The 17,083-nt window shown below is 44.7% G+C and overlaps 2 protein-coding genes across 2 annotated transcripts; one reads left to right on the plus strand and one right to left on the minus strand.

Annotated features, from left to right (window-relative positions):
• Positions 1 to 5,426: 5,426 nt before the first annotated feature.
• On the minus strand, positions 5,427 to 16,973 carry LOC149350776 (uncharacterized). Its single transcript, XM_089579921.1, has 4 exons — positions 9,208 to 16,973; positions 8,763 to 8,856; positions 8,046 to 8,130; positions 5,427 to 7,914 (listed from the first exon to the last, which is right to left on the minus strand). Exons 1-4 carry the CDS (start codon positions 9,284 to 9,286, stop codon positions 7,717 to 7,719), a joined length of 456 nt encoding a protein of 151 aa, XP_089436047.1. The 5' UTR covers positions 9,287 to 16,973; the 3' UTR covers positions 5,427 to 7,716.
• On the plus strand, positions 9,557 to 11,715 carry LOC149350777 (uncharacterized). The gene is made up of 5 exons (XM_089575564.1): positions 9,557 to 9,751; positions 10,007 to 10,160; positions 10,429 to 10,451; positions 11,425 to 11,496; positions 11,592 to 11,715. The coding sequence occupies exons 1-5, from the start codon at positions 9,671 to 9,673 to the stop codon at positions 11,652 to 11,654; spliced, it is 393 nt and encodes a 130-aa protein (XP_089431690.1). The 5' UTR covers positions 9,557 to 9,670; the 3' UTR covers positions 11,655 to 11,715.
• Positions 16,974 to 17,083: the final 110 nt, after the last annotated feature.

A 17,083-nucleotide genomic window follows, 5' to 3' on the forward strand; every position in this document is an offset into this window, starting at 1 on the left:
CATTTGTATAACCTCTTGTAATAATTTTGCTCATAGCAGGCTGACTTAAGTAAATTGTTTTGTTACCAGTTTGCTTCATACCTTCAGGCAATGATTGTTCAGAGGCCTGTATCTTGTCACTGCATGGTCAGCATGGCCACCTTTGGTTTGCACCTAACGTGGAATTGTTTGTTGCTTCAACTCCTCCAAAATTTAGAAGAATGAAACTGTGGGCAGACTGGGCCAAAATAATTGGCAAACAATTTAGTGTCAATCGATTTCAGTAACAATTTAATGCCAATCGATATAACAGTTAGGCGTCTAGTTTCAATTCGGGGTTTGTAGCCAGCAGCTATAATAGCCGTATCATTTTTTAGAATTTCGAAAACATTACCCTTGGCGCTGTGGCTCAACAAATTTTGGCTATCTCGCACCAAAGGCGCGCACTATCGAAAAACCTGCGCTCTATCCACTGTCCCGCCGTCAATCAATGGCGCAAGTGTCAGGTCACCTTCTCTGTCCCGTCTGCGCTTCGGTGCTCACCGCTGCTTGCTACCCTAGCCCACGCGGGACAGAAGTGGGCGCAATTCTGACGCCGCAGTAAAGCAAGCGCATGCAACCGAAGCCTCGAAAACGGAACTATACAGCAAGAGAGAGCGCGCGGTTTGCAGCGCTGTATGAGATGTATTGGTACGGGCGATGTCCGAAGTTACTGTTTTGGTCTCCCGCTCTTTATTGCCCCATGTGGCCTAAATGTCCGTTCTAACAGACAAATTGTACAGGATGAAATGGTCGCCGCGAATATACAGCAGGAATGCACGGGTGCCGTAGCTTCGCCTGCCATGCTTGTGTGCGCGCCGAGCTTTGTAAAGATCTAAAATGGTAGCACCACTGGTGTCTGTTCATATTTTTCTTTTTTGTCGTATAGCGCGTTCACGACCACATGCATGCATATGTCGGCTACGTTTATTCCTGTTTCGACACGTCCGCCCAGCACAAAAAGATTTAATTAAAAAAATGTTCATAGTACTGTTACACGAACGCACCAAGACTGCGGCATGAATACTCGTTGGCCTGTTGCCTGTGCTCTACATAATGCAGCGTATTCTAGGCAACCTTGAACACCCTTTTCAGGGACCCTTTAAAGCTTGCCCTCGATAGCTTGTGGCGCCGGAGGCCTCGCTGGCGAGCGATGTGGTCCCGGGCTTCGCTCGTTACTTTGTGTGCGGCTTGTCAGATGGGTCGAGGCAGCGAATTAAGAGAGCGCGAAATGCATGCTTCTCGACAGCAAGCGCGTTAGAACGGACCTTCTTCCGGCCACTTCGTGTATTGTGCCGCACACGGACAGCACAGACACATGAGCAATGTGGGTGTTGCAAAATTAACTAAAAACAAAGCAGCCGCTACCTGTTCTTGGCAGTCTGGTAGAACAGGCTTTTTCCGGCTGCCCGAGCTTTGGGCACAGCCCAACGTCCATGCGCAAGTGCTCCTGCTAGCGCCTTTTCGTTTTTGAAGTTTGATTCGGAGCCTGAGCAATATGCTACTTTGAATGTAAGGAGATAAATAAAACTAAGCAAGCAAGTGTACTGTGCAGCACTGGGTTTTCCTTTCAGTGCCAATGTTAGACCGCATATGCTAGACTCTCCAGAAGACACGCTAGACTCCCCAGAAGCGGGCGCCCAGCTCAGCTGGGCATCGGCGATCGAAGGCGCTTAAAAAAAAAAAAACTTTTTCGTGGGACGAGAAGAGCACAGATTTGATCTGTGCCCTGAGGCGCCGGGCAGGCGTGCTTCTTCGGCGTGCGACAGCTGTGCCGTTGTTTTTATCTTCCGCTCGATGCGTCCTCTGACAGCGCAGTGCGCAGAAGAACAGCAGGCATGGCTGAGCAAGCTCCTCATATGCTGAGCAAGCTCATCAGCTTGTGCTGTTCTGTGGCGGATATTTCGGAATGCGGTTCGTTTTTTGCGACGAGAATTCTGCCAGATGGAGTTTTTACAGAATTAAGATCGTCTCTCATTTTCCAACATGAACATACATGGCAACTTCAGTGATTAGAAGGTGAAATTCCCACCGGAGTGGCCCTGTGGTTACGGCGCTCAGCTGCTGGCCCGAAAGACGCGGGTTCGATTCCGGCCGCGGCGGCCGAATTTCGATGACGGCGAAATTCTAGAGGCCTGTGTATTGTGCGATGTCAGAGCACCCCAGGCAGTCGAAATTTCCGAAGCCTTTCAATACGGCGTCCCTCATAGTCTGAGTCGCTTTGGGACGTTAAACCCCAATAAACCAAACCAATAAACCGAGAAGGCAAAATTCAATCCATTAGGACGTTGACAACGACCATTGTTCGCTGACGTTGTGTCCGTCTGCTCACATAAGCGACGTTAATAAAGAACGGCTCTCGTGTGTCAATCCGGTTTGGTAAATGAAAAAAAAAAAAAACAGAGGCAGCACAGTGTGTTAGCACCTGCATTTAAGAACGCTTCTAGCGAAGTTAAACTCCATAGTCAGAACCAGCATCGCGCGCGCGTAGCAGACGACGAGGCGCGAGCGCAAACTTGGAAGCCACGCTAGAGTGCGCAACGGGTGACCCACGCGTGAAAAATAAAAAAAAGCTAAACAAAATTTGCTAAATCATAAAACCAGCCGAGACAAAAAGCCTTCGAGCTTTTGCATACTCTACCGGAAAATGCCAGAAAAAATGCGCGCCAGCGTTCCCTACGTCGGCCGAAAAAGAAAACGAAGGGTGCGTTCCAATTCTCTAGACGTCCAACAAGACGTCTAGTGTGACGTCTAGGAAGCCGTCTACATGTCTACATTTTGGAACGTGTCTACTTCACGCGCCATCTTGCGGCAGACAAATTGAACTAAAATTTACGAATAAATGCACTCCGATGTTAATAAAAATTATTAATAAAACAATTTAAAAACGTGCGTTTAGTGGGTCTCTAGTTTTTTTTGTAATAATGGTGTGTGCTTTATTCGCATTGTGTAAATTACACGATAGGTGGCAGAGCCTCTCGTCGCTTGTAGCAGACGCTTCTAGCAGACGCTTGTAGGAGACGCGCAATGTTCCCGCTCTCGGAAGACGACGCGATTCTGCTTTTATTATTGATGTTAAATTTATCATGTTCCTCCAGTATGCTCGTCCAGATGGTCCTATCACGGAGAAACCGAAGGGCAAGTACCTCTTTTCCTGCGTTTCATGGCTGGCGGTACTCGTTCTCCGTAATGCGCGCGCTTTGCCGCTCTCCATTCGACCGTTCCCGCCGCCATTTGAGTTCGGGTGCAGGGGTACATATGGAGGTATTGCTGTAAAAACATCACGGGGGTCACGACTCGCTGCGGCAGGTGCAGTATTTTCGTCTGCTTGCATAGCGCTAGTCGAGGTCGAGAGACTAGTACCAGTTTTTCCTGTCATACAATTGGTTGCTTCATAATTATGCAGAGGACGGTTTGAATGAAACGCATGTATTGTCTCAAAAAAAAAAAAGGCTCAAATTATGAAGGTTTGTCCAGTGTACTGGCGAAAATGATCATCAGGAGCTACACACCTCACTGAATTATGTCAAATGCAGTTGGTATGCCTTTGCTTAACAATGTTATTGTGACAGTCCTCTTTGTAATTCAGCATTGTGACGGCTTTCTTTATTTTACAGGGCAGAGGTCCCTACTGCTGCCTAACGCAGAGGTCAATACTCCTTGAATACCTCCACAACCAGGAGCTTGACTTCAAGCATCACTTCAGAATAACTCGAGAGTCCTTCCGAGAGATGATGAACCTGCTGTGGGCTGACCAACCTACAAGGACCCACGGATGGAGCAGAGAGGTGCACCTCCTGGTCTTCCTGTTCTGGCTTGCGTGCGGAACCTCTTATCGTGTGGTGGGGGCTTGTTTTAATGTCCCAAGGACCACCACTTTCCGAATGGTCACCTCTGCACTTGACCTCGTTATAAAGAAGCTGGACAGAATGGTGTATTTTCCCAAACCAAATGAACTCCCACAAATCGAGGCAGGATTCAAAGCCCTTTCTGGGAATGAGCGCTTTGATGGCTTTGTGGGAGCAATTGATGGCTGTCACGTGAGAATAGAAGCACCTGAGAGTATGCACCAGGATTATTTCTGCAGGAAGCACTTTTATTCAATTCAACTGCAAGCAGTCTGCGACCATCGTGGCATATTCTTGGATATTTTCACGGGGTACCCTGGCAGCGTCCATGACGCCAGAGTGCTCAGAAACAGCCCGCTGTACATTGACAGCCTTTATCCACCTGCGGGATACGCCCTCTTAGGGGACTCCGGGTATCCAAATTTAACATCACCAGTCGCCATCACCACACCCTACAAGGATGCACGCAGCCCTGTTGAGATCCGATTCAACAAGGCTCATGCGAGAGCACGCAGTATTGTTGAGCGAGCTTTTGGTTTAATGAAGGGCCGCTGGAGATGTGTGTTTACTAAGTCTCTTGAAGTCTCGGTGCGAAAGGCGCCAGACGTTGTGGCTGCTTGCGCAGCAATGCACAATGTGTGCATGAGAATGCATGATGAAGCGCCAGAGGAGCTCTCAGACGATGACAGGGAGACAGACGCCCCAGATGATGACACAGAGCAAACGCGCCATGAACATGATGCCTCACAATTTAGAAATGAATTAGCTGCCAGGCTTTCCTGTCCTACAGCAGCCGGTGATCACGATTACCATGTTGTGATTTAAATCAGATTATTCACACTAATTGGTTTGTTCAATTACGGCAGATTGGCAAGTCTAAAAATTAACATGCAGAAAACCGCAGTAATGGTTAACAGTCCAGCAAGGAAACAGCAGTTCGCAGTTGGTAGCCAGGTGCTGGGAGTAGCAAGGGAACATGTCTACTTGGGGCAGGTAGTGACCACTGACCCAGATGATGAGAGGGGAATAACTAGAAGAATAAGAATCGGGTGGAGCGCATGTGGCAGGTTCTCTCAGATCATCAATGGCAGTTTACTATTATCCCTCAAGAGAAAAGTATATAACAGCTGTATCTTAACAATAATCACCTGTGGAGCAGAAACGTGGAGGCTAACAAAGAGGGTTCAGCTTAAGTTAAGGACAACGCAGCGAGCTATGGGAAGAAAAATGATAGGTGTAACGTTCTGAGATCACAAGAGGGCGGAGTAGGTGAGAGAACAAACATTCTAGTTGAAATCAAGAGGAAGAAGTGGGCTTGGGCAGGGCATGCAATGCGAAGGCAACATAACCGCTGATCCTTAAGGGTAACGGAGTGGATTCCAAGAGAAGGCAAGTATAGCAGGGGGCGGCAGAAAGTTAGGTGGGCGGATGAGATTAAAAAAGTTTGGGGAGTACGGTGGCCGCAACTGGCAAAGGACAGGGTTAACTGGAGAGACATGAGAGAGGCCTTTGCCCTGCAGTGGGTGCAGTCAGGCTGATGGTGATTCACACTACACACAAAAAGCCTTTCAATAGCTTTATTTCCTTTTTACAATATTCAGAAATAAAATTATTGCACATTACAAAAAAAAAATTACAAACACTTATGTCATTCCTTCCCCACATAGCCCCAGGCAGTAATTTACACAGGAACAAAGTGGTAGTTTTCTGTAAATATAACATTGGGACATTAACAACAAAACAACAGCACAGGATATATTATTGAAAACACCTATGCACACTTCATTGCAGAATTTTTTTCAGTAGTATAGTGATTGGCGACATTCAATATGCATTTTAGAAGGTATAAATGAACAATACATATACCAACTGTAAAATATTGAGTGTATACCGTAAACAGGACACTGCTGATCTATGAAAAGCAAAATTCTGTAACGACACATTGTTCTCCTTGCCAAAGTGCAAGTAAGAAGCATGTTGTTTGTCTTCTCGGTTTAACTATTGCACTCAGCTACTGCACTATGGTCTCAGGAACGCTCACAAGATTTACCGCAATAAATAACAGAACAGGGCACCGCAACAATTTTAGAATTATCACATTTGCTCACGCAAGTTAAAAAAACATCAAAACACTACATGTTTGAATCCTTAGGTATTTAACACATTTTTGGCTTTAGAAATGCTGCGTCACATTCATCTGCTTTACATTTGTTTGTCTTTGTTGTTCGTTGCCTTTTTTGTTTAATCTCGGATTGCTGTGCATGCGCTGGTATACTATACACCGTTCATGTTGCCATAGGATGCCCTATTTGCAGTTTTGATTTTAAGGCCTCCTGCTGTACATGCACCCTAAAAGCATGCACTGTACCACAAATCTGAAATAACAATGTTAAAAAAAGTTACACAAAAACACCCATTAACTTCAGGATTCAAGAAATCTTAAATGCAGCTCAACTTTATACTTCAAGCCCCTTGCAGTGTATACAAAAAAGGTAAACCTACTGCCTCACACCACAGCATGAGAATGAAATTCTGATAGCCATTCTAAACAAACAGCATCAATTATGATACTGTTTTTTCTGGTACAGTGTACGTGTGTTTACTTCTTAGTTGTTTCTATTGTTTACCTTATGGCCCTGATTTAAGTGCTGCTTCATTTCTTTTGTTATGCTTCACCTTTTCTTTGTGCACATTACCCTTTTGTGACCCACCTCAAGTAAAACTAGGCCTGTGTACGTGTGCATTTACTTCTTAGTTGTTTCTATTGTTTACCTTATGGCCCTGATTTAAGTGCTGCTTCATTTCTTCTGTTATGCTTCATCTTTTCTTTGTGTACATTACCCATTTGTGACCCACCTCAAGTAAAACTAGGCCTGTATGTCAAACTTTGTTTCAGAGGTCATGTCATTAGGATACAGATGCGTTCAGTTTCTTATTTTTGTTTTGTGTGCTCACTAGTATGTGTATTCCTCTGTGATAGATTAAAAAAACTCAGTTGAAAGTTAGCACTGTGTACTGTCTCTGTATCAATATCGATAATTTGTGGTGCAGTGCATTAGAGGTGTTTGTAGCGCTGGATTAATAAGAAAATAAATCGAACCGAAGTCATAACCTGCCACATGAAGCAATCTCAATGCCAACTGAGTCAAAGGTCATCGAAATTTTCAATGGCTGTCCAGATGCACTGCTGCCACACGACCAATTTAAAAGATCACTGACTAGTGATTTTTGTGCATCGTTGGCCCACCACCGCTGTCTATCGGTTGTGCCGAACTGTGAAGCATCTTTTTAAACTGAGCAAACTACCAATTAAAAATAGCATTTACTCCAATGTTCATCTGATTTTATTACTGCTTTACTTCATATTTTTTACTCACTGCTACCTCTAGTACCACCTATTAGATCCCGAGCTTGCTACTCAATGATCATTGGAATTCGCCGTATGACAGCGGTGGCGGATCTGGATGGCCCTCAAAAATTTAGATCACCACTGACTCAATGAGCATGAAGGTTCTCCATGTGACAGGGTATTACATTTTTTAAGAATTTTAAGAGTTCTTTGACATGAAAAAGTCAAGGATTCTAGACATGATTTCAGTCTGTCGTTCGATGTTATTGAGCAGACGTTCTTCTATGTCAGCAGAACGTCGGCGTCTTTTTTTCGGCTGCTCCTCACGTGGCGGTGGCTCAGGATCCTTGGTATAACAAAAGAGCGATTAGTAAGCCCTGAACTCTCAAAAAGTTCGGAAGAGGCAGGCAGACTGCAGGCTTCGATGCGATGTGCAGAAATTCTCAAGGTTTGAAGAATCAGGCTAGGAGAAAAGAAAGGAGGACCATGCAAATACCGTTGTTAGCTACAAACCTCTCCTTCAGCCGGCCGTTCAGCCACACTGCCACCAGCAACACTGCCAGCGCGTCGGGCTGATGAAATGAGGCGTGGTGGACAAATGATCGGCCGGCCACTCATGCCGTCATCAATCAGCTTGAAATACGGCCAGTCCAGTTCGCCGTCCTCACTGTCCGCCCCAGTCGGGGGATTCTTGAGCTCCTGGGAGCAAAAAGCCTTGAACATTAAGCTTAATAGTGCTCAACGTCTGGATTATTCAAGCCAAGAGAAAGGTACATGCACAGTTTGCATTAGATATATCACGTGTTGCAGCAGATTTTTGTCCAACTTGCCTTGTACTTGCTCAGCAAATTGAGCCACTTCTTTCGGCACTGTTCTGGTGTGGCTCCCCTCAGCTGCAGCTCGTCAATGATTCGACTGAGATGCAGTAAAAGTTCACAGGTAGGTGATAATGCACAAAACGAGGCAATTTCGACAACACTTGAGGCTCAGGCTTTGCTGCCTCATGGAATAAATGATGAGAAGTTCTTGTTGCAGGGCGTGCTGGTGCATATTCAGGAAAGACAACGGAGCGCAAAAGTGCGAATACAGACGAAGTGAGGGGGAAGGACGAGCGCTATCCTGTTCCCTCACTACGAGCGTGTTCGTATTTTAGCGCTCCTGTGTCTTTGTTTGAATAAACAATGGAACGGGATATTCCTCGGTCGAGCACCTATATGTGGCCACATAATCCTCAGAAAGTGAGCTCGTATGTATACGCTATCGCAAGTGAGCACTAGATTTTATGCGCTGTGCTGTTGCAGGAAGGAGTGTATTTATTTACTACACGCTGCGAACCGCAGCATTGGCGCACATAGGCGGGGGCTTTGCAGTAAACGAAAGGGCAACAATAACTACCTGAGCAACAGAAAATGCCCGAGACAAAGGTGCATTGCACAAAGAATGAACATGCATACATCAGATTAAATCTTGGCCTCAAATTATTTTTGCCTACTAACAGGTGTGCAGTCATGCTACGCGCTCACGCTTGTTTTTGTCACACCACTTACAGCCAGGCTTGTTTGGAAGAGTTCCTCTTCCCTGTAAATAGGCCCTCCAATTCAAAACGCTTTGCAATGAGGTGCTTCGTTTGTTCTTCTGAAACTGCAACCAAAAAATAAAAACAAAAAGAGTTTAAGGCTACCAAACAGTAACAGGAAAAACACTGATGCGTGCCGTTAAAAGCGTCCGTTGTGGACCTCCAGGGGATGGGGAGGAGGCGACCCACACCAACACTTTAATCGTGTGCGGAACAAAAGGTGCAATACAGCTTGAATCGTCAGATTACAAACACACCAACAGCGTTCATCGCTACCGCTTTAGCAGACGATCTCACCCGCACGATTTCCTCCCGCGCGATTCACACATATAAGCTGCTATAGCAACCATAGGTCCATAAAGATTGCTTTATCGGCCGCCAGTTCCTAAAAAAATCAACTTAACGGAATGACTCACACTTGAAAGACTGTGCTTCTCCGGGCTCCAGTGCCCGCGAAGAGCCCGGCTCGCTCAGCTGATCCTCCATGTCCGCCATCTTTAGACAGGAAGTTAGCCTGCATCGATGTTGACTTCGGCGAAGCAGTCTTCTTAGACGGCTTTGTGAGAAATGGAACGCGTCTCAAAATGGCGGCTGTCCGGCAAGACGTCTAAGTAGACGTCTACTCGGGAGAATTGGAACGCACCCGAAAACACACACACACACACACGCACACACACAAAAAAAATAATTTGAAGCCAAGCGATCAAGTCAAGCCTAGCCAAGCGTTTACTATCGCGACCGCGGAGCGGCGCGACCATCGCACATTGCGTAGAGCAGCTTCCGGTTTACCGCACGGCGCGCGCCGAGCGTGGGTCATGTACGAGCATCTTTCTTTCGTTCAGTGTTTATTCTAGATGCAAGTTTGATAAGAGATTTCAAATGCATACAGACTTGTCTCCTCATCTGCATTCAGAAGAATGTAACAGCATTATCGCACTACTGAAGAAGTGCCACGAAGAGGTAACATTTCGTTTCTGCCTTAACCCGTTAGGGACCAAGGAAAATCTAACGGAGGGATTTTCTGCCATTTTTAGCACATAATGCTCCCCTAGAAAGAAAAACAGACTACTGAATTTTGTCACGATTGCTTCATTCGTCCCGAAGTTACACATGTACGTTTTATAATACGCTGGGTCCCTCCCATAGCACATGTGGCTACTTCGTTGCACTCCTACTTGGTGGCGTGAATTTTGTTTTGTCGCTATTTTCACGCAGGGTGATAAACACTTCTTGCAGGCCATCATGAATCTTTTCTGGCTATACTGGACCGCAGTTGTTATTTGCGCGGGAAGCTTTCTCAATTTCAAAGAAGCATCAGACACGATTGAGCCAGAGTGTCTGCGAATCGCTGGTTGCTGCATGTCAAGACGTAGGTAACGTTCTTACCAAGCAAAAGTCAGCAGGCTTGTCTCTAGCAATTAGGTAGATTGTTCAGGCGTTCACAATTGCAAAGCTGAGCTTTCGTGTTAACAGCCACCCCCATTTTTTGTCCCTGATTACGATGTATAAGTAATCGCATAGTAGATCGCATAGTAGCAGTTGACGGTTTGATCCGAAAGGTCGACACCTGCCGTACCACTGCTGTAAAAGGAAAGGAGTTTTGGCTTAAAAAAGTCCTCTTTTTTCATGCGCTCTAGGCAACCACCGCTTTATAAAACATGTAGGCTTATTGTAGCCCTTAGACTTCAATAAAAGCATGTAACCTACACTATTGAAGCAAGAACCAATTTTTCCTGGCTGCTTCTATCCCGTTGCTTTCTTTGGGCCGAGCGGACACTTCCTAAACCCGTTTTGGCAAACGGTTCCCGTAGCTCGAAATTCCTCCTGGCGGAGCGTTACTAGAATCTTGACAGGTAAAAAAAAACTGCCAAACAAGATGAAAGTGTCACTAAGCGTTTAAATTACCTCAGGCAACGATAGGACAACACGCGCTTCCAAAAGTTTCTTTTCGAACTCGACGACTTTCGACAGTAGGTGTGAAATGCATAACAGTAACCGTCTGCTCTGCAGAAGATCCAGTTCTTATAACAAAAACTTTATTATAACATATTAAATTCACACTATCGTCATATTCAAGGTAGCTAGCAACAAGTACAGCAGTCTCCGAGGCCTCGCTGAGCAGACAAAGTGGTTTCTTTCTGAAAAATTGCAAGGAACCATAAGATCTATGACCTATAAAAGATAGGCGCTGTTGTGCACACAGGAAGACCCAGCGTACTATAGAAAGTACAGCAGTATATATATAATTCATCATAGCACAAAAAAAAGCCAAAGGTGTGGGACATTCAAAGCATCCATTGTTCACTTTCGTCTTTCGTGCTGCTCTGTACTTGAAACTAGTGTAATATGTACATAAACGCAGCCGCGAGAAAATTATAAGCCAGCAACTGCCGGTGCAGTTTATTGGAAACAAACATCCTGAAGTTTCACCATGGAAAGATGACATACTGAGGAGAGGAAACACTCCTTCTTAGTGAAGGGGCGTCGGCCGATCCCCCGGTGACAAAAGCATGGCCTACTTGAAAAGAAACACTGTCTTTGGTGGTGGAATCTAAAAATTTAACTGTACTTTTAAAAGTATGCTCGGCACTAATGGGTTAATGTTTTTCTTTGACATGTTCATTCCCTTACAGAACAAATGGGCGAAGTTCGTGGGAGCTTGCAATGACATCGATGTTGCAATGAGGAAGTGCTTAAAAAGAGAGGTAATTTTGAAACAATCATTTTTTTTTTTAGAAATTGAACGCATGACATTTTTCTTTTAATTAGTGTATGAAATGAACTAATATTTTGTTTCCAGCGACTGGAAAAACGTGCGAAGAACTACGAGAAGTCTCGTTGGAAACGGACACGAGAAGCGTAGCCATTAAGGATAGGTTTCTGCCAATGCAGGGCAATAAAGTTCTGTGACAAAAGCCCAAAAATGCGCCGTCTTCTATTCGTAGTGGCCCTGCCTTGCGACCTTCATGCCAGGAATCATCAGGAATTGCGCATGCACAGTGAATTGAAAATTACTCCTCTTGCAGCACAAAGCCACACATTTATGGCTGCTTAATTTTCCACATTCTCAAAGCATCAGTATGAATGAAATGCTGCACTCGAGCAGTGCTGTAACTTGCAGAATACGTTATTAGATATATCTTGCAGAGAACATGAACGTGTAAAGCAGCCAATTTCCCTGTCGCAGCCTTTGGAAGCCAAACTTAAACATTACGTTGACAATGGTGCAGAAATTATGCATATGATATGACCATTCTTGTACTGTTTAGACTGTTTGATTTCAAGCCAGAAGTACAGAAAGACATCAACACATTGTTTAATAAAGCATAAATGATCTTTTAGAGTTTAATACCAGCATTTTAGGACTCAGAAAATTAAACCATTTAGGTGAGTTCACTAATAGATCAACGTTAACAGCTCATCCAGCCACGACAGGTGGTTAATACTGACTGCAGTGATGAGAAAGTATTGAATAGATCACAGCACAACCCGCAATGGTGGCTCAGTAGTTGTGGCATCAGCTGCTAAGCTCAAGGACACCGCATTTAATTCAAGCCATGGCGACTGCATTTCGATGGAGGCGAAATGCAAACCTGGCCACGTGCTGTGCATGGCTGGTGCACATTAAAAACCCAGGTGGTTAAAAACCCGTTACGGTATCTCTCGTACGTCGTGTGCAGCTAGCTTCAGGCCATTAAACCCCGCATACCACATATCACAGCATAAGTGGGAGTTGCATTGCGATATCAGAAAGCTGATGAGAAATTTTACTGAGATCAGTGATGTATTCCAGGCAGCATTGCTACGTGGTGAGCAACATTCCAGGTGGTTGAAATTTCCGGAGCCCTCCGCTACGGCGTCTCTCATAGCCTTAGTCGCTTTGGGACGTTAAACCCCATAAACAAACAAATTTTTTTTTAAAGAGGAAAAAATGTGGCTTTCAACAAAGCTTAGCACACATTGCCATATATCTCCCACTGTTTATTTAAAAATTGTTGTCTGTACCATTAACGTTTTTTGTTTTCTGCAGCATCTATGTAAGCTATCCAAATTGGTGGCTTGCACTGCACTTTTCCCGCACTTTTCTGGTAAAATAATTGCATCACCTTGTTACAGCTGCTAATCGAAAAGAAAAGAGGACAGCAGCTGCTACTATTTGGTTCTTGCAGAGTCTAAATAAGATTCATAAAAAAAAAGATTTAACATTTGACAGAGTTGGTAGTGTTGGTCACTACAATTCATTTTAAACACTTGTCCTCAGTACTTGGCCATATGTAGGTGTTCTATTTCGGGAACGTGCAATTGGGGCAAAGTTTTGTGGCATGCACACAGAAAGAAAAAGCCGTTGCAGCATTTTCCCACCATCCAGTCAGCTGATATTTGTTCAAGTGGATAGAGCATGCATGTCCCCTCATGCTTCCAGGCTTTGTAGTGAATCGGTCGGCCTGACTATGCAGTTTTTTTTTCATGCGCCCGCATTCCGCAAAGTTTTGCTCCGTAATTTTTGCCTTTGTCAAAAGTTTAGACACCAGGGGGTTTTGTTTCTAAGCCATGTAGAACGGCTCTTTCAGCATCTGTGTAAGTCCTAACTTTTGGAACGGCAAGGACCAGAGTTTCTCTTCAGTTCAAGAGGTTTGGAACCCTGGGCATCCATCACAGGCCACATGGCATGGCTCAAAAGCAGAGCCCTGCAGGCTCTAAGACAAAGGGTGTGGCATCAATACCAAAAGTAACCAGGCTGCATGGTTGACTCCTTAGTCATATAGTAGAGCATATATGCTACCCCACAAGCTATAATTCTCTGTTGGTATAGAGAACTCTTGTCCTCACCTTCTGAGACCTTTTGATCTTAAGGAAAGCCCTAAGGGCTCTACTATACAAGCAAGAAGCAGACCATGCAGCCTGGTTACTTTTGGCAAAGACTGTACATGCATGCTTCCATGTGTGCACACTTGCAAAGGTTTTGTTGTGGTCTGGATGTGCACCTATTTGGAGGTAAACGTACACACATATGGGTTCATTATGATTTCATTGCGCCGAGTGTGCGGGAATTTAAGAAATTTAGAATCCAAGAAGTTTTTGGGAGAATCAAGGAATGCAACACTGCCACAAGTGAAGCACTGATCATAGAAAATGAGCCGAGGAATGCTTCAACAACAGTAGCAATGAAAAAAAATTGCAGAGCACTGCTCCTATCCTTTTATAATCCACCTATTGTAAACCACGGCATGCAACGATTTGCTGAGTCAGTGTATAAATATTTGCATTGCAGGGCTACCACAGAAGCCCCCTGCATGATAAATGGTACATGATGACATAAGCTTTGAGACAGAGGAACCAACAAGCTTGCCATACGTATGCTTGTTGGACCAACAAGCCCAAACCACAATTCTAGACAAAAGCTTTCACTCTGCAGTCTGTTTATACCCAGAATTTATGATTTCATTCTCTCAAAGGGACAGCACCACAGCTTCTAGTTAAGCAACGCTGCCTAGTGGCAGACAGGAGAAATTTAATCAGAATAGATAAGAAGCCAATTAAAAATCCTCATTCCCATCAGTTCTGTGGTGCACAGTATTAGTGCTGCATTTTGATGCGATAGCATTACAGCTCGTTGTCAGGAGCAAAATCTGCTGCCCGATGTCACAAAATTCGTTGGGCAAGAGAGGTCACGTGACTTTGTGATGTCACCGTAACCTCTGATGGGCATCACCGCTTGGCCAAGAAGAGGGCACATGACCTTGTGACATCATCACAACCTGCCCAGCGTGGTAGGTGGCAACCTGGTCTCCAGTTTCCGAGTTGCCTGCCCACTGTGGCAGGTGGCAATTAAATTAGTGATTGGTGGAGAGAGGTCATGTGACCATGAGACATCCACAATTTGGCCGTGGTTAGGGATTTCACCAAAACGCGAGAGTTTGCACCAAGTTTCCCCAACTGTTGCAAGACAGAGTTGGTCTCCAATTGGCCACACCAAATAGTGCCATTGCGATAAGTTGCAGCACCTGCACAGAGTTCGCCTTCCATAACACTGTGGAAGTAAAATATATGACTGGTCATTTCATGACCATAAAGCCATGCTTGTAACACTCCAAGAAGCAATGGTACCCAAAGAGGCTCCAACGGATGGAATTTCCACATTGGATATAGATGAAGATATGAAAGAAGGCTACCCGAAAGAAATGATATAGATGAATTAAGGGGACAGGGTAAGCCCTATTCTTCCTATGTATTTTAGGGCATGTTTTGGTGCACTTTTCTCAACAACCAAGTGAGGTAGCACCTACCTGTTTATATCATTATCGTTGCTTTATGCTCTTTCCACTGAACCAAAACTATGCAACACAATTAAAACACTAATTTTTTATGATATTTTTCTCTCAAGGACTAGATTTAAGTCCGCTTTTGGTGTTATTTCTGTCTATAAAATAAAAACAGATCATTGTGCTTGCCTAATTTTGGTTCAGTATATCCCCACAAGGTCATATAAAACACGAAGAATTGGCCTTGTGCATCATATTGTTTTGAAGATAATGGTACCATCGTAACAAAAAAAAAATGTTTTGAGAAAAATGAGTTTAAAGTGAAAAGAAAGTTTTTTTTACCTAGTTTTTTTGCTTTGTCAAGTTTTTCTGACCAATTTATTTCATAGGCACGACTTTCATAGTCATTATTCAACTTATCTTAGGCTTTTTCTACCAGTCGTTTAGTTTCCTTGGCTTCTTTTTTTTACTTGCTACGCTGCTCAGCCAGCAGAGGAAACTTATGACCAGTCAACTTCTCTCAGCTGGTGGAGACTTTTACAGCTTCAGAATAGCCAGAGGGGCTCCAGTACCTTTGCTGTTGCTATTTTACTGCTGTTGAATACTATGAGAGCATCTGCTGTGCACATCCTTAATGCCCCTGGTACTAAAATGGAATTTTTTGGAGCTTTCCCCCAGACGATGCGAGTGAAGGACTAAAATGTTAGCATAGAGCGTAAGAGCTCCAAGATTATTCCTAAATATGTTTTTACGCCAACTGAGAATAAGCAGTATGCAGTTCCCGTCATGGAATCACATTTCAAATGGCTGGTAAGGCATTGCCTCTACAAAAATGTGGCCTAGCCACACGCTTCGTCACTTTCAAAGCTATTGTTTGAAGAGAAATTTACAGTGCAGAAACAAGTGCAATGCTGGAAAAGATGCAGAAAAGAATGCACTGAAGAGGGGTTTATTGGAAAACGTCGATGCCCTTCATAATATGCTTGATCTTGTCGGCCTCAAGCATAGACGGGTCGACACGCTTGCATAGATCGACCACATCTTCAATGTAGGCGGTGAAACTTTCACCCGCACACTGAACACGAGCGCGCAAGCATTGCTCAGCGCGAAGTTTACACACGGTGGAACGGCCAAAAACTTCGGCAAACGTTGACTTGAAAGTATCCCATGTTGGAATATCAGCCTCGTGATTGCGAAACCAGAGATTCGCGACGTCGCTCAGGTAAAATATTACGTTGTTGAGTTTCATGCGGTCGTCCCAGTTGTTGTGACTGCTCACCCGCTCATACGAAGCCAGCCAATCCTCGACATCCTGGTCACAGTGTCCGTTGAAAACGACGGGGTCTCGCTGCTGGACGGCACCGGAGCAAATGACTGGCTGCGATGGGACTGCTGGCTGCTGGCTTCCGTCGGTCGTCGCCATCGGAATTGTGCGGCTGCGCAGCTCCACGTTGGTAGTGTACTAGGCGAACCCGCACGCTCCACCAAATGAAGAGGGGTTTATTGGAAAACTCGAAGGACTGGCAGCGAAACGATGGCACAGGCTGATCGAGTAGCGGCGGCACCAGGACAGAACCAAGAGCGAGCTCAAGCTCTCTACGCATGCGGCCGCCGGTATTGGAGGACGCGCAAATCGCTTCGTCGTCGTTGGTGCTGGCGCACTGCCTTCTTCATTGCAGCACTATCAAAAGTAAAAATCAAAATTTTTTGGATTTTTTTGGTTACCTTGTCTCCTTAAGTGGTTGGGTTAAGCAAAGAATGTAAAAAAAAATAATGAAAATTCAGAAAAAAAATGTGATTACGCAAATATCGGCATCGTCACAGTATAATGGATACATGCTACTGCAGCTAGCAGTCCTGTTACGGTGGTTGATGGACCGACAGTTGCAAAGAGAGAAACTGGAATTATGCGCCCAGAATACCCAGTCATGTTCTGGCCTTGCAGAATGTGCACATTAATCTGTACATAGTTCAAGGTCACTAGTTTTAATAAAGATGTGTAGAAAAACTGAGTGGGGAAGGATGGCAT

The sequence above is a fragment of the Amblyomma mixtum genome, chromosome 3 (genome assembly GCF_055824585.1).
Source record: "Amblyomma mixtum isolate Tamu chromosome 3, ASM5582458v1, whole genome shotgun sequence".
Taxonomy (NCBI): domain Eukaryota; kingdom Metazoa; phylum Arthropoda; class Arachnida; order Ixodida; family Ixodidae; genus Amblyomma; species Amblyomma mixtum.

What these genes read in the sequence shown, in the direction of transcription:
- LOC149350776 (XM_089579921.1), bottom strand. Translation starts at nt 9,286, where the DNA reads ATGGCGGACATGGAGGATCAGCTGAGCGAGCCGGGCTCTTCGCGGGCA. An exon ending in AGAAGCACAGTCTTTCAAGT is followed by an intron (nt 8,857 to 9,207) that starts GTGAGTCATTCC and finishes TTTTGGTTGCAG; the next exon opens with TTTCAGAAGAACAAACGAAG. An exon ending in ATTTGCTGAGCAAGTACAAG is followed by an intron (nt 7,915 to 8,045) that starts GCAAGTTGGACA and finishes TTTTGCTCCCAG; the next exon opens with GAGCTCAAGAATCCCCCGAC.
- LOC149350777 (XM_089575564.1), top strand. Translation starts at nt 9,671, where the DNA reads ATGCATACAGACTTGTCTCCTCATCTGCATTCAGAAGAATGTAACAGC. An exon ending in ACCACCGCTTTATAAAACAT is followed by an intron (nt 10,452 to 11,424) that starts GTAGGCTTATTG and finishes ATTCCCTTACAG; the next exon opens with AACAAATGGGCGAAGTTCGT. An exon ending in GGAAGTGCTTAAAAAGAGAG is followed by an intron (nt 11,497 to 11,591) that starts GTAATTTTGAAA and finishes TTTTGTTTCCAG; the next exon opens with CGACTGGAAAAACGTGCGAA.